This window comes from Bufo bufo, chromosome 5 (genome assembly GCF_905171765.1).
Source record: "Bufo bufo chromosome 5, aBufBuf1.1, whole genome shotgun sequence".
Taxonomy (NCBI): Eukaryota; Metazoa; Chordata; class Amphibia; order Anura; family Bufonidae; genus Bufo; species Bufo bufo.
The window spans coordinates 140,380,366-140,397,357 of NC_053393.1; the positions used below are offsets into that span (position 1 = coordinate 140,380,366).

Consider the following 16,992-nt stretch of genomic DNA (forward strand, 5'->3'; position numbering starts at 1 on the left):
CAGCCATCATAAACAAATGATTTCAATGTAACAAACACATTGTTCACAGAGGAAATGTTTGTTTTTGTATTTGGCTCTGTCCTTTACCAGATTGATGAAGAGTTGCTGATACTGAGGGTCTGTGGAGTATTTGTTCAGCAATGTGTTCATCCGAGCCTCATCAGGCAGCTTCTCCACCGTTACCTGCAGAAGACCAGATAAGATATGTCTGAGAAGCAGAAAAGAATGATCGCCATCCCGGCGCATTAAATGCAAAGCATTAAACTACAAAAGATGACTGAGCATTTACACCGCAATCTTATGGGCATTATATAAAATAAACGGTGACATTTCAAAGCCTCCAGCAGAATTACATTTTAAGAGACTGACAAAGGTAAAAAAAATAAAAAATAAAAAAAAGATAATTTTCTGTTTCTTTTCTCTTTCATGTTTCTGTATAATCTGCCTTAGTGTTATGCAGATCTCGTCTTTGCTAGAACCAACAACCAAGATACATTCACATTTCCTAAAGATTCATCCACATGGCCATGCCACAGTGCGGGACAAGCTCAGAGTCATACACAGCAGGGGCACAGATATCATATGGTATGGGATCACTCAGAGATATTATTGATAAACTATATTTCTTTTATTCATGGAAGAATCTTTTAATAAATCAACTTCTGTGCTGGAAAAAGCGAAACAGGTGGTTTAAAAATATGGTGCTCATTCTGAACGCCATATTTCTTAATGTACTTATCTCAGACAGATGGCATGAATACATAGATAAATCTCTGCTATATAGCTGTAAATCTTCTTCCTTTCAAACAATATAAAATATCCTACCGGCAGCCTCCACTAGGGGGAGCTCGGTGCATAGGCATATATGCAGCTTCCATTGAACTCAATGGAAGCTGCAAAATCTCTTTGCACTGAGCTGCCCTTAATGGCATCTTCAGGAAATTACTGTGGTTTTATGTCAGGAAACTGAACAAAGAGTCCAGCACTGGGACCCCCTTCCTCCGAATGGGCCCCATAATGATCTTTCTCCATGGTAACTGCCCGACCAATACAACACTCTATAGGGGCATACTGTACCTCCATACAGAAGCATGCAATGCAATGATTTTTTTTTTGGTGTGGGATTCAAAAGTCACATTGTGGCATATTCCATCATATCACAGAGAATATCTACAAAGTATGGTGTTGTGGATAGGCATCATTCAGCAGCACATGACTACAATTCCCTAGTATGCCACCCTATAGCCTAGTGTACTTACCATAGAAGAAGAAAACACAACTGATATAAGCCCATGGTGAGAGGGTACCTGGCACAGAACTGTTTCTCCCGATTCCCAACCGTGGTTTTTCTTGCTGCTACCACAAAGGTAAGTTCACACAGTAGAGATTTCTATAGGTCCCGAAGAGTTCTGTATTAGCTGTATACATCCATATGCACTATTCTCCCCCAGTATTGGCTAAAGGCCAATACAATTTTATTGTGTGCCATGAAGACAGGCGGACAAAAAATAGAAAAATATGTAACCAAGCCACACTCCATATTTATGAAGCACTTACTCCATGAAGTTCTGTCATGTATTCTATGGCTTCTGTGTCTGCTACGCCACCCTACCATTACCCTGACTGTACATTTTTATTAAAGGGGTTGTTCACCTTTATGATGTTTTTTATAGACCCCACATCATGGCCAGACCCACGGTGGTGATCATAATTACCTGATCCCCGCCACTGGGTTCCAACTCTATCTCTGCTCCGCCAGCTTTGCAGGTTCAAGGTCTCCGGATGTTGATGCGGGGCACGTGACGGCTGCAGCCAACGACTGTCCACAGTGGTCATGTGTCACCCATGCAGCACATCACTGGGTCACGTGCCCCATGTCAAACCAGATGTTGAGGCGGGAAGACTTGGGACCTGCAGAGCCTGCAGGGCAGCCATGGAACCGGAACCCATCAGCAGGGATCAGGTAAGTATAATCACCACCGCTGGTCCAGCCACACTGTGGAGTCTATAAAAAACATTAGAAAGGTGAACAATCCCTTTAAGGGTGGTGAATGATGGTGAATATTCGAGGATTGCTGTTGTACTGAGGAACCGCTGTGCAGCCGCAGAATATATTTAACCATGTAAACCGAGCTTTATACAATCAGAAAAACAGTTTTGTAACCACACAAACATGAAACATAAAAAGGACTGAGTTGTTGGTATTACAGTTAAGACTAAAAAATCTCTGTACACGGTTTTGACTGATCATTTACTACTGTTTCCAATTCTTTTTTACATTGCTCATGTGTTTGAAACAATAACATTGTATCCCTCTGCAAGCCATTAACTGTAGCCAGCGGCAAAGAAACATAATAAAATCAAAATCTGAACAGCAAAGTGCCATTGTGTCCTACATAGAGTGCCCCTGATAAACCTCACATAGCCTTCCAAATCAATCTTATAAATAAAAATACAAAATATTTCAGCATTTCAGATGACTGCACAATGAGTATTCCCCAAAGATATCTCTGTCTCTGTATGTGCGCACATTACAGTCTGACAAAATGACTTCATCAATGAAAGAATGCTGTATCAACGAAACGTCCACGTGCAATAATGTCATCTGTCTAAGGGCCTTTTACACAGGCCGAGGATTGGGGATGAAAAAACGCCTGTGTAAAGACGAGAGCCGATCTCATTCAGGGCTGACATTGCTGAGTGTAAAAGGGCCATTAGATATAGTAGGCATTATATATCCAGAAATATACAGTCATGAAACACTGAGATAACAAAGAGTTGTAGGAGAAATTGCTCCAGAATTGTTACATTATGAGGAATACTGATGTAACAGGAGAGATAAAAGATCCGGTTTAGTTTACTGTCCAGGATTTTGGGATGGATCACAATGATAATGTCCCATTTATAAGTGATTCTTCTCTCCTGGACTTCCAATTCAGTAACAGACATTACAAAACGTATGGAGGTTATCACCTCCCTCTTACATAGTTCTGGAAGGATACATCTACTTGATGGTGCATTAATACTTTGCTGTCATGAAAGTATCACTGCATTTTTGGGTGATTATTCATTCAGGAGATAACACCCTCTAAATGAACCTATAATGGTCACCATTTTCTGGTGTCACCTTAAAGGGGTTGGCCAGACCTTAAATATTGATTCACTATCCTTATGATAAGTCACCAACGTACGATCCGTGGGAGTCTGACTGGTACCCCCGCCAATCAGCTGTTGGGAGGGGCCGTGACGCTCGGGCAAACGTTTGCAGCCTCTTACTCAGCCTGTGACATTATGTCTATTTCTCACATGGCCTTTTTGCAGCTCAGTCCCATTCAATAATAATAATCTTTATCTAGCTTAAAAATATTCTGAAGCGCTTTACAATCAGGGGATTCATGTACAAAAAGGGTCATGAATAACATAGCAACAAACAAGTCAACAATTAAGGCCTCTTTCACACGACCGTATGGCTTTTTCAGTGTTTTGCCGTCCGTTTTTCACGGATCTGTTTTCCGTTTTTTGTTTCCGTTGTGTTTCCATTTCCATTCTGTTTTTTCCATTCCGTTTTTCCGTATGGCATATACAGTATACAGTAATTACATAGAAAAAATTGGGCTGGGCATAAAATTTTCAATAGATGGTTCCGCAAAAATGGAACGGATACGGAAGACATACGGATGCATTTCCGTATGTGTTCATTTTTTTTGCAGACCCATTGACTTGAATGGAGCCACGGAACGTGATTTGCGGGCAATAATAGGACATGTTCTATCTTTCAACGGAACGGAAAAACGAAAATACGGAAACTGAATGCATACGGAGTACATTCAGTTTTTTTGCGGAACCATTGAAATGAATGGTTCCGTATACGGAACGCAAAAAACGGCCCATAAACGTAAAAAAAAAATGGTCGTGTGCAGGAGGCCTAAAACAAGAGGAGCCAGGGCCCTGCTTGCAAGAGCTTGCAATGTAAGTAAATGGGACTGAATGTGAATACCAAGCACAGCCACTATACAATGTATGGTGCTATGCTTGGGATATTATGCGCATATGTCTCCTATCTTGGGGATAGGTCACCAATATTAAATTCCTGAAAAACTCATTTAGGAACATCCTGGGGGGGGGGGGCAAAAATCAACTGTAACTAAGGCTACTTTCACACTTGCGTTGTTAATTCTAGTATTGAGATCCGGCAGAGGATCTCAATACCAGAATTAAACACATCCGTTTTGATTTTGCACATCAGGATGCATCCATTCCGTTAGGATGCGGTTGTGTGAAATCAAAAAGAAAAAAAAAAACGGATCTGCTACCATTAACTAACATTGTTTCCAGGTTTTTTTTTTGTTTTTATGACCGGACACAAAACCGCAGCTTGCGGTCACAAAACGGAATGCTGCCGGAACGGAAGACATCCTGTTGCTTTCTGAATGGATCTCTTTTCATTCAGAATGCACGAGGACTAAATGGAAACATTTTTTTTTTTTCGGAATTGAGATCCTCTGCTGGATCTCAATACCGGAAAACAACAACGCAAGAGTGAAAGTAGACTTAGAAATAGCTAAAAAAAATATATATTCAAATGCAAAGGAGGAGAAGAACTCTAGAGCTGATATACACTCACCTAAAGAATTATTAGGAACACCAGGTTCTTTTCATCAGTTAGGTCTGGAAACCCAAATGCTTTATTTATATATATATATATATATATATATACACACACTCACCTAAAGAATTATTAGGAACACCATACTAATACGGTGTTGGACCCCCTTTTGCCTTCAGAACTGCCTTAATTCTACGTGGCATTGATTCAACAAGGTGCTGATAGCATTCTTTAGAAATGTTGGCTCATATTGATAGGATAGCATCTTGCAGTTGATGGAGATTTGAGGGATGCACATCCAGGGCACGAAGCTCCCATTCCACCACATCCCAAAGATGCTCTATTGGTTTGAGATCTGGTGACTGTGGGGGCCATTTTAGTACAGTGAACTCATTGTCATGTTCAAGAAACCAATTTGAAATGATTCGAGCTTTGTGACATGGTGCATTATCCTGCTGGAAGTAGCCATCAGAGGATGGATACATGTTCTCATTCTGTTTACGCCAAATTCGGACTCTACCATTTGAATGTCTCAACAGAAATCGAGACTCATCCGACCAGGCAACATTTTTCCAGTCTTCAACACTCCAATTTTGGTGAGCTCGTGCAAATTGTAGCCTCTTTTTCCTATTTGTAGTGGAGATGAGTGGTACCCGGTGGGGTCTTCTGCTGTTGTAGCCCATCCGCCTCAAGGTTGTGCGTGTTGTGGCTTCACAAATGCTTTGCTGCATACCTCGGTTGTAACAAGTGGTTATTTCAGTCAACGTTGCTCTTCTATCAGCTTGAATCAGTCGGCCCATTCTCCTCTGACCTCTAGCATCCACAAGGCGTTTTTGCCCACAGGACTGCCGCATACTGGATGTTTTTCCCTTTTCACACCATTCTTTGTAAACCCTAGAAATGGTTGTGCGTGAAAATCCCAGTAACTGAGCAGATTGTGAAATACTCAGACTGGCCCGTCTGGCACCAACAACCATGCCACGCTCAAAATTGCTTAAATCACCTTTCTTTCCCATTCTGACATTCAGTTTGGAGTTCAGGAGATTGTCTTGACCAGGACCACACCCCTAAATGCATTGAAGCAACTGCCATGTGATTGGTTGACTAGATAATTGCATTAATGAGAAATAGAACAGGTGTTCCTAATAATTCTTTAGGTGAGTGTATATAGTTATTTTATTTTAGATAGAAAAACCCCTTAAAGGGGTTGTCCAGGATTTAAAACAATATGGCTGATTTCTTCCAGAAACAGCACCTCACTTCTCCATGGGTTGCGTCTGGTATTACTGCTCAGCTACACTGAAATGAATGGGGTTGGACTGTGATGCCACACACAACCCACAGACAGGTGTGGTGCTGTTTTTGGAGAAAAATAAATTAGCCATATTTCTCTGATCCTGGACAACCCTATTATTGAATTGGAAAGTGAAATTTGAAGAATAAGAGGTAGAGCATTGATTTGTATTAAGAAAATTAATGGGCGGTGGACAATATGGCTTGTATGCCCCTTGAAACTGGAATAATTTATGTCAAGCACACTATGTATTAATATTGATGTTATACACTCACCTAAAGAATTATTAGGAGCACCATACTAATACGGTGTTGGACCCCCTTTTGCCTTCAGAACTGCCTTAATTCTACGTGGCATTGATTCAACAAGGTGCTGATAGCATTCTTTAGAAATGTTGGCCCATATTGATAGGATAGCATCTTGCAGTTGATGGAGATTTGAGGGATGCACATCCAGGGCACGAAGCTCCCGTTCCACCACATCCCAAAGATGCTCTATTGGGTTGAGATCTGGTGACTGTGGGGGCCATTTTAGTACAGTGAACTCATTGTCATGTTCAAGAAACCAATTTGAAACGATTCGAGCTTTGTGACATGGTGCATTATCCTGCTGGAAGTAGCCATCAGAGGATGGATACATGTTCTCATTCTGTTTACGCCAAATTCGGACTCTACCATTTGAATGTCTCAACAGAAATCGAGACTCATCAGACCAGGCAACATTTTTCCAGTCTTCAACAGTCCAATTTTGGTGAGTTCGTGCAAATTGTAGCCTCTTTTTCCTATTTTTAGTGGAGATGAGTGGTACCCGGTGGGGTCTTCTGCTATTGTAGCCCATCCGCCTCAAGGTTGTGCGTGTTGTGGCTTCACAAATGCTTTGCTGCATACCTCGGTTGTAACGAGTGGTTATTTCAGTCAACGTTGCTCTTCTATCAGCTTGAATCAGTCGGCCCATTCTCCTCTGACCTCTAGCATCCACGAGGCATTTTTGCCCACAGGACTGCCACATACTGGATGTTTTTCCCTTTTCACACCATTCTTTTTAAACCCTAGAAATGGTTGTGCGTGAAAATCCCAGTAACTGAGCAGATTGTGAAATACTCAGACCGGCCCGTCTGGCACCAACAACCATGCCACGCTCAAAATTGCTTAAATTACCTTTCTTTCCCATTCTGACATTCAGTTTGGAGTTCAGGAGATTGTCTTGACCAGGACCACACCCCTAAATGCATTGAAGCAACTTCCATGTGATTGGTTGACTAGATAATTGCATTAATGAGAAATAGAACAGGTGTTCCTAATAATTCTTTAGGTGAGTGTATATGCCAAATTGCCAAAAACCCAGCGATAAAAAGTGTAAATCCTCTCAGGATTTGCTAATCATCACCTCTTCTCCATAGCCAATGAGCCCACTTTAAGGTCAGACTGGCCCACCAAAATACCAGGGGTTCCCCCAGTGGGCCCAGGCTCTGATGGAATGGCGGGCCCCAATGGTCTAGGTAAAAAACCCATTTGGAGCTGTCTTTGGAGATAATCACTTGCCACTAGGGTCTATATCATCAATTGAAAACTTATTAGACTTTATTAATGATATAGAGGTTGGGCCGCGAGAATAATATCCTCTGTTGGGCCCAATGAACCCCAGTCATACACTGGACTCTTCCATTCCTTATTTCACTCCCTAGCTATTCCCTTTTCTCTAGAACATCACTATGAAGAACAACAGGGACGGACTGGGAACTTAAAATATTAAAAGTGGCCCCGTTTTATAGTCGGGTCCAAATTGATGGAAGGCAGGGCCAGAAATACCATATTGTGGCACATTATACCACTCCAACAGAGCCAAATACCACAGTCCATCCCAAAATACTGCCAGCAGCACAAAATACATCCCCCGTGAGGAGGGCTCAGGCAGACCCCTGGGTATCGGCCCACCGGGATGTTCCCCTGAAAGGCCTATGGCCAATCCGCCTCTGAAGAACAATGTTCACCATCTTTAATCACACAAACCAAAGGATGGAGAATGATGTGAAGACAACTTGTAGGCTTTCTCAATTTGTAGAATTCACTTACTAACCTCTTGGTACTTGAGTAGAGTTTTGCCTGTATTATCCTCCTCGTGGTTTTGGAATATATTACTGTTGCAAAGAATCATGCACAGCTCTAACCTGTGAAAATGGAAGAAATACAGCAATGTATGAAACTGAGTGAACCATTCTGAAATACATCTATATAATCACAAAATGTTGAGCTAACTATTGTTCTTGTTAAAGCAATTTCTTGAAGTATTTATTTTCAATAGTCCAACACAGTATAAGAGGCAGGTCCAACATCAACATGACATACTGAATGAATTATTACACAGCATATCTAATCTCTCATCGACAGATCCCTATTTCACACGTTCTATAAAAATTATATTCATTTATCATGATCTTTGATTATAAAGACCAATTATTGCCTAATTAGTGTATATTTTTTATCTATGCACATCTGTTATGGAACGTGAACCATATTTTTCCTATTATACACTATGATCCCCCTGATTGTTCAGAAAACAAGCAAACGTATGTGCAGCAATAACAAGTTTTATATATTTATTACCTTAAATTATTACCTAACCCCAAAACATATGGAGAGAGAATTACCCACATTGCTCTTCATCTTTCACTTCAATTGCGAATACTTCATGGAGTTGTGTGAAACGTGCATTTTAATGTAGTGATAACATACCTTCTTTCGTTGGGGCACACACTGCTTTGCTCTAGGTTTTTACTAAATTCCCAACTGAATCAGCCAGGAATGAATTGATGAATAACTTACGCTATGGTAATTTCACTGAAATTAAGTCAAATTGGAAACAAGTGGGAAAAATAAGTCTAGCAATTATATCAATATCCTGCCCAAAAAAGCCAACCTTGTGCTTCAAATGGGAAATGCAAAAGTGTTAGATCAGCTGTATTTAAATATATGTAAACCATCTCAGGAAGTTTTTCATTTTTAAAGGGTTTATCCCACTAAAAGTATAGGTGGTAAATATTGGATTTCGGGCAGCTTGACTGCTGGGACCCCCAAGAATAAGAGGTCACATAGTTGAATGGAGAGGTAGTGCACATGTTGGAGAGGTAGTGCACATGTTGGTCCACAGCTCCATTCACTTTAATGGGACTGATGAGGGCTCCGTTCTAAGTATAGATGTGGGTCCCAGAGATGGGAATACCCCTTTAATGTGTCTTCAATGCTGAGAAATACAGGCAGAGACTTATGATATTCATCATGTAATACCATCAGCGAGGTGTCTGATTGGCTCCATATTTATTCTGCAGCAGGACAATGATCCCAAACATACAGACACTGTAACCAAGAACTATTTTCAGCATAAAGAAGAACAAAAAGTCCTGGAAGTAAAGATATGTCTTCCATAGAGCCCTGATCAAAACATCATTGAGTCTGTCTGGGATTACATGAAGAGACAGAAGGATTTGAGAAAGCCAACATGTACAGGAGATCTGTAGTTAGTTCTCCAAGATGTTTGGAACAACCTTCCTATTGAGTTCCTTCAAAAAGTGTACCTAGAAGAACTAATGCAGATTTCTCTTTTCTTCATTCACTTTGCATTTAAATTGATAAAAATAAACCAACACTTATTTTTGAAAACATTCTAACCTTGAAAAAAATAATCACATCTACCTAAAAGTTTTGCACAGTACTGTGTATATAGATATATATAGTTTTATTGTTTTTATGCTTAGGAATCACTGCTCTATAACACACTTAGGTGACTGCTCTATAACACACTTAGGTGACTGCTCTATAACACACTTAGGTGACTGCTCTATAACACACTGCCTGCAAGCTGCATTTTTATGGTGACAAGTTCCGTAAAGAGCATTTGTGTCATGCTCAAAAACCGTGCAGTCTTAGGCTACTTTCACACCTGCGTTTAGGTGCGGATCCGTCTGGCATCTGCACAGACGGATCTACACCTATAATGCAAACGCTTGTATCCGTTCAGAACGGATCCGTTTGCATTACCATGAAAAAAAAAATGAAAAAAAAAACATATATTTTTTTTTTGTTCATGATAATGCAAACGGATCCGTTTTGACTTACATTGAAAGTCAATGGGAGGCGGATCCGTTTTCAATTGCACCATATTGTGTCAGTAAAAACGGATCCGTCCCCATTGACTTACATTGTAAGTCAGGACGGATCCGTTTGGCTCAGTTTCGTCAGACGGACATCAAAACGCAGCGTTTTGGCGTCCGCCTCCAGAGCGGAATGGAGGCTGAACGGAGGCAAACTGATGCATTCTGAACGGATCCTTATCCATTAAGAATTCATTGGGGCTGAACTGATCCGTTTTGGGCCGCTTGTGAGAGCCTTGAAACGGACCTCACAGGCGGACCCAGAAACGCCAGTGGTGAAAGTAGCCTTACGAACACAAAGCCATTCAGACATCCTTATGAAGGAACAAACTTTTTCCACTATCTAATTGAGCCAACCATTTGCATATACTGCTCCTTCATGTGAGATGTCTCCCATGTAGACAGTAAGCCATCCGCTCTCATTTACTGCACATTACAGAATATAGACATTTTTTTTCAAGCTGAAGCCTCGATCCCCTTTTTTCAGCGTAGGAGTATCACAGTCTTAAAGTCCTTTATAGCTTGACCGACAGATATTTCCACCCTCTGTAATCTAGTGAAAATGCAAGAACATCTTGTAAACTTGGGACTTTTATAGGATGTGACACCTTTTATTGGGAGACTGGAGCAAAAGAGCTGGGAAAGTTTGTATTCCATGCCCCACAAACTTCTCTCCTATGAAGCCCGAGCACGTTCTAAAGATGTAACTTTTTTTGATTGGGAAATAGTTTTAAAGCGCAGTTACTTGCTTCAGCAGTTTTGTTGGTTGGTAATGAAGTGCAGTGCTCTAAGCGGCTTCCACTGAGAATTACCTAAAGTGTTTTAGGAAACGCAAGCACATTTTGGCTACTCATAAAAGCATATGCAAACATAAAAAGGAAACTGAATATTTATGATCGAAATATAAGAATGTCACGCTGTACCACAGTGAGAAGGATCTGTTACATTTGGGTCAATGTCAAGGAATTTCAGATGTTTTCTAGGACATTGAAAATGTCGCATGTAATGTTCTCACATCATCAAAATGCTGCTCACCCCATCATCAGATGTGATATGGCATATAATATATGAGTGACACCTCATTGTCATATGCTTGATGCTGGGTCACTGATTAGGATGGAGGTCCCTCTGGTGACATTTGCTTCCTCTGTTTTGGTCTAGTAAAGATGAAAGGCATTTTGCTCATAAGCTCCATTACACAGATCTACAGGCTCGCTGTAGTTGCACAAAAATTCCCATAATTACATAATTACTATTCCTGAGCCCATCTATCTTGTGCTACAGTAATTAACCAGCACTCGGATTCCACTGTAGTCTAGGACATTAATTGAGGAAATCGGATGTTTTCATCTTCCAAAATGTATATCTATTATTTATTTTTTAATTAGGACTTCATCTGAATAGAAAACCCCTTAATGAGAAACCGGTAGAATCAAAATGTACACACGTGAGAAAATAATAGTCTCTGTGTTGGATATAGGAATATACAGCAAAGTACTGTAGACCCATTTTGCACTTCAAGGGGTTGTCCCACCAAAAATATTCTACATTTGTCAAACCAGCACTTGGATCTGAATATTTTTGTAATTGCATGTAATTCAAAATTTAGTATAGCCAATGAGTTATTCAATGAAATCTATCTGTATAGCACCACCTGCTGTTTGCTCTTATTCTCATCTGTTTATCCACCTTGCTGAGATGGACGTACATGCTCAGTTCCAACCTTCAACTGCTAACCGCCTGTAACAATTACAGGACATGCCTCCTGAGCATGCCTCCTAAGCTGCCAGCTTGAAATAAATCTAGCAGAACAATTGGAGAAATGAATGGGGAGATCTCTGGATCCATGTGAGGTTCAGGGCTGGTTCTAGCTTTCTTAGAACGGGATTGTTATGTATTATATGACATCTGAGTTTCATATCTCTACATAAATTATGGGATAGCCTTTTTAATCACTAGGTGTCATTTATGTGTGCAGGCCCATATCAGAGGCCGCTAACTTTAGAGATATGGAGATCTACTTCAGTAATAGGCCTCATGCACACGAATGTTGCTTTGGTCCGCATCTGAGCCGCAGTTTTGGCGGCTCGGATGCGGACCCATTCACTTCAATGGGGCCGCAAAAGATGCGGACAGCACTCCGCGTGCTTTCCGCATCCGTTGCTCCGTTCCGTGGTCCGCCAAAAAATATAACCTGTCCTATTCTTGTCCGTTTTGAGGACAAGAATAGGCAGTTATATAAATGGCTGTCCGTGCCATTCCGCAAATTGCAGAACGCACACGGACGCCATCCGTGTTTTGCGGATCCGCAATTTGCGGACCCGCAATTTGCGGACTGCAAAACACACAACGGTCGAGTGCATGAGGCCATAAGGACATAAGACAGTAGCCCCTCGCTACAGTAAAACATGAGTGCCCCTTAACAGTGCTAACCTAAACAGTGTCATCAAAGTGCCCCATTAAAACTGCTATCCAAGTGCCCCACAGGCCTCTCAGTTTAACCCCCCCCCCCCCCCCAAATACCAACTTGACATGTAATAAGTAATATAAGTAATATGGGGGAGCAGGGTCGTAGCTAAAGGCTCATGGGCCCTGGTGCAAGAGTTCAGCTTGGGCCCCCCTTCCCTCAGTGCTTTGTGGCCAGGGGCAAAATTGAAATGGCACCCCCCCCCCCCCATGCCAAATTCTTGACCTTAACCTCCAGCCAGAGGTGTAACTTGACCTGCATGTACTTTCTATAATACCGGTGTCTTCTTATGCGGCACAAGGGTCTTTGGGCCCCCTCAGGCTCCTGGGCCCAGTAGCGACTGCTACCTCTGCGCCCTCTATAGCTACGCCCCTGTGGGGGAGATTTATCAAAGTAGTGTAAAACTGGTTTAGTTACACATAGCAACCAATCAGATTCCAGATTTCATTTTCTAAAGGAGCTGTGAATTATGAAAGGTGGAATCTGATTGGTTGCTATAGGCAAATAAGCCAGTTCTAACAGTTTTGATGAATCTCCTGCTATGTGTCTATAGCTCAATATACTGATAAGAACTCATTACCAGCATTTACCGTAAACTGTAAAATGATTGCCACCAAAATAACCTAGTCGAGTAGCACCAAAAAAAATAACCGACACATCTATTTTTTAAGAGGGACACATGAAAAAAAATCACCTATTTTCTGAACAGTTGGCAGCCCTGTGGAAAAGTGAGTGTAAACGTTATGAGACTATTGTCACTTTGGTTAGTTTTTGCGGATCCGTTTTTGCGGATCTGCAATATGCGGACCGCAAAAACAGATACGGTCGTCTGAATGAGCTCTTATTGAGATTTAAGTTATATAAGGATAAACTAGTAGTATATCAATAATCTGTAAGAATATCATCACTTGAAGAACAAATGTGACTATCATTAGCTATGATCTGAAGAATAAGCCTCCAATCTATCCAGATCCCTCTGTAGTAGTATACTGTCCTCTTCAGTGTAAATTACTTTACACAGTTTAGTGTCATCTGCGAAAATTGATAATATATTGAAGAGAATAGGGCCCAATACTGACCCCTGAGGTACCCCACTAGTGACAGTGACCCAATCTGAATGTGTACCGTTAATAACCACCCTCTGTTTTCTATCACTCAGCCAGTTACTTACCCACATACAGATGTTTTCTCCCAGTCCGAGCATTCTCATTTTATATACTAACCTTTTATGCGGTACAGTGTCAAATGCTTTGGAGAAGTCCAGATATACGACATCCATTGATTCGCCGCTGTCAAGTCTAGAACTTACCTCCTCATAGAAACTGATTAAATTAGTTTGACATGACCGATCCCTCACGAAGCCATGCTGATATGGCGTTATTTGCTTATTTCCGTTGAGATGCTCTAATATAGCATCTCTCAGAAAACCTTCAAACAGTTTACCCACAACAGATGTTAAACTTACCGGCCTATAGTTTCCAGGCTCTGTTTTTGGCCCCTTTTTGAATATTGGCACCACATATGCCACGCGCCAATCCTGTGGAACATTCCCTGTCAGTATAGAGTCTGCAAATATCAGAAATAAGGGTCTGGCTATGACATTACTTAATTCCTTTAGGATACGGGGGTGTATGCCATCCGGTCCTGGCGATTTGTCTATTTTAATCTTTTTAAGCCGCTGATGTACTTCTTCCTGGGTCAGACAGGACACTTTTAATGGGGAATTTATTTTTGCATTCTGCATGTCATCTGACAATTTATTTTCCTCAGTGAATACATTGGAGAAAAAAATATTTAACAGCTTTGCTTTCTCCTCGTCGCTCTCTGCGACTCCCCCCTCATTACTCTTTAAAGGGCCAACACCTTCAGCTTTATACTTTTTAACATTTATATAATTGAAGAACATTTTAGGGTTGGTTTTACTCTCTTTGGCAATTAATCTCTCGGTCTCTAGTTTGGCCGCTTTTATTTGTTTTTTACATGTTCTATTTTTTTCCTTATAGTTTTTCAGTGCTTCCGTGCAACCCTCCTGTTTTAGTGTTTTATATGCTTTCTTTTTGTCATTTATTGCTTTCTTTACAGTTCTATTTATCCACATTGGTTTCTTTTTGTTCCTTAACCTTTTATTCCCATACGGTATGTACCTCTGACAATGAGTTTTTAGGATGTTTTTAAAGATATCCCATTTTGTGTCTGTATTTGTGAGGACTTTGTCCCAGTTAGTTTGGCCTATGGCCTCTCTTAGTTGGCTAAATTTAGCTTTTTTGAAGTTTGGTATTTTTGTTCCTCCCTGTAGAAACGCTCTTTTGAATGATAATTGGAAGGTTATTACTTTATGGTCACTATTTCCCAGGTGTCCCCCGACCTGCACGTCTGTTGTTCTGTCAGGTCTATTGGTTAATACTAAGTCCAGTATGGCCGTCCCTCTAGTCGGGTCCTGAACCAGTTGGGAGAGGTAATTGTCTTTGGTTATAGCCACGAACCTGTGTCCCTTATGAGATATACAAGTTTCAGTTTCCCAGTCTATATCTGGGTAGTTGAAGTCCCCCATAATAACCACCTCATTATGATTTGCCGCCTCGTCTATCTCGTTTAGTAGTAGATTTTCTGTGGACTCTGGTATATTAGGTGGTTTATAGTAAACTCCTATTAGTAATTTATTGTTGTTTTTAGCTCCATGTATCTCTACCCATAGTGACTCCACATGTTCATGTCCCTCACTTATATCTTCTCGGACTGTGGGCTTTAGACAGGACTTTATATAAAGGCAGACCCCTCCCCCTCTCCGGTTTTGACGATCCTTTCTAAACAGACTGTAACCTTGTACATTAACTGCCCAGTCATAGCTATCATCCAGCCATGTCTCAGTTATTCCCACTATGTCATAGTCCTCCTCACACATCACTAATTCCAGTTCACCAGTTTTATTAGTCAGGCTTCTGGCATTAGTATACATACATTTGAGAGGTTTATGTATATTTTTTACCCTACACCTTTCCTTCTGAATTGTTCTAGTCCCTCCTTCCATTCCTCCCCCATTCTTTTTACCTTGCCCCCGGTCTCTATCTGCCCTATCTTCCCCTCCTATAACGTAATTACCCTCCCCCCCAGTCCCTAGTTTAAACACTCCTCCAACCTTCTAGCCATCTTTCTCCCCAGCACAGCTGCCCCTTCCCCATTGAGGTGCAGCCCGTCCCTACGATAGAGCCTGTTGCCGATAGAAAAATCGGCCCAGTTCTCCAGGAACCCAAACCCCTCCATCCTACACCAGTTCTTGAGCCACTTGTTAATCTCCCTAATCTCCCATTGCCTTTCTTGTGTGGCTCGTGGTACAGGCAGTATTTCGGAAAATACTACCTTAGAGGTCCTTGCCCTCAGCTTTTGACCTAAATCCCTGAAATCATTTTTAAGGACTCTCCACCTACCTCTAACTTTGTCATTGGTTCCGATATGGACCATGACCGCTGGATCGTCTCCAGCCCCTCCCAGTAATCTGTCAACCCGATCCGCGATGTGTCGAACTCTAGCGCCAGGAAGACAGCACACTGTTCGGCGATCACGGTCTTTGTGACAGATTTCCCTATCTGTTCCCCTAATAATGGAGTCTCCCACTACCAGCACCTGTCTGGCCTGCCCTGCTCTCCTGGTTCCCTGCTTACTGGAGCTGACATTCCCCTGACTGGCAGAGGAAGTGTCTGGCTGCAGCAGTGCCGTCCCCGGACTGACATCCCCCTCATCTGCCAAACGTGCAAACTTGTTGGGGTGTGTCAGATCAGGGCTAGCCTCCCTGGCACTCTTCCCTCTACCCCGCTTTCTAACTTTTACCCAGCTAGCTACCTCACTTTCCTCAGCCTCCTCTCTGTCACCCTCCCCCTCATCTACCCCAAAGAGTGCTTGCTCGGTGAGAAGCAAACTCTTTTGCAAATTATCAATGCCTCTCAGTGTTGCAACTTGCCCATTTAGAGACTCGATCTGCGATTCCAAACGGGTAATTTGCTCACATCTAGAACAAAGATATACACCCTCGAACGGCTGTTCCAGGACTGCATACATCATGCAAGATGTGCACTGGACTGCGTTGTAAATTGTGCAACACATACTAAATGGGGATTACAACAGTAAAAAAGTAAAACAGTATAAATGATTTAGATTTAGACCCTGTCTGCTGTAGTTGAAGGACCACGTAAAATTAAGCCAACAACACACAAGGAAATTATATCCAACCTTAGTTTCCAAACTCCTTTTCTTGAACTCCTTATTTTTTAACTCCACTTAATAAGAAGCCACTTAGTAGAGCAAGCCTCAAAAAGAGCAGGCTCTGAAGAGTATAAGTGGCTCAATTTATAGCACCTGGTTGCCCCAGGCACTCGCCTTAATTAAGCAGAGAAAAAAAAAAAAAAGATTTTAAATGCAAGTACAAAAATACAAACACTTAACTTTCAATGATCTCTGCTGCAATCCACACTCAGACACCTGCA

The 16,992-nt window shown here is 41.5% G+C and overlaps 1 protein-coding gene across 1 annotated transcript in view; it reads right to left on the minus strand.

Moving 5' to 3' along the window:
* The window catches only part of LOC121001879 (chloride channel protein C-like), a 230,135-nt gene that overhangs the window by 17,355 nt on the left and 195,788 nt on the right, over positions 1–16,992 (minus strand). The window contains exons 16-17 of the mRNA XM_040433111.1: positions 7,977–8,067; positions 88–183 (exon numbers count right to left, since the gene is read on the minus strand). Coding sequence (XP_040289045.1) covers positions 88–183; positions 7,977–8,067 — 187 coding nt within the window. The remainder of the gene's footprint in view (positions 1–87; positions 184–7,976; positions 8,068–16,992) is intronic.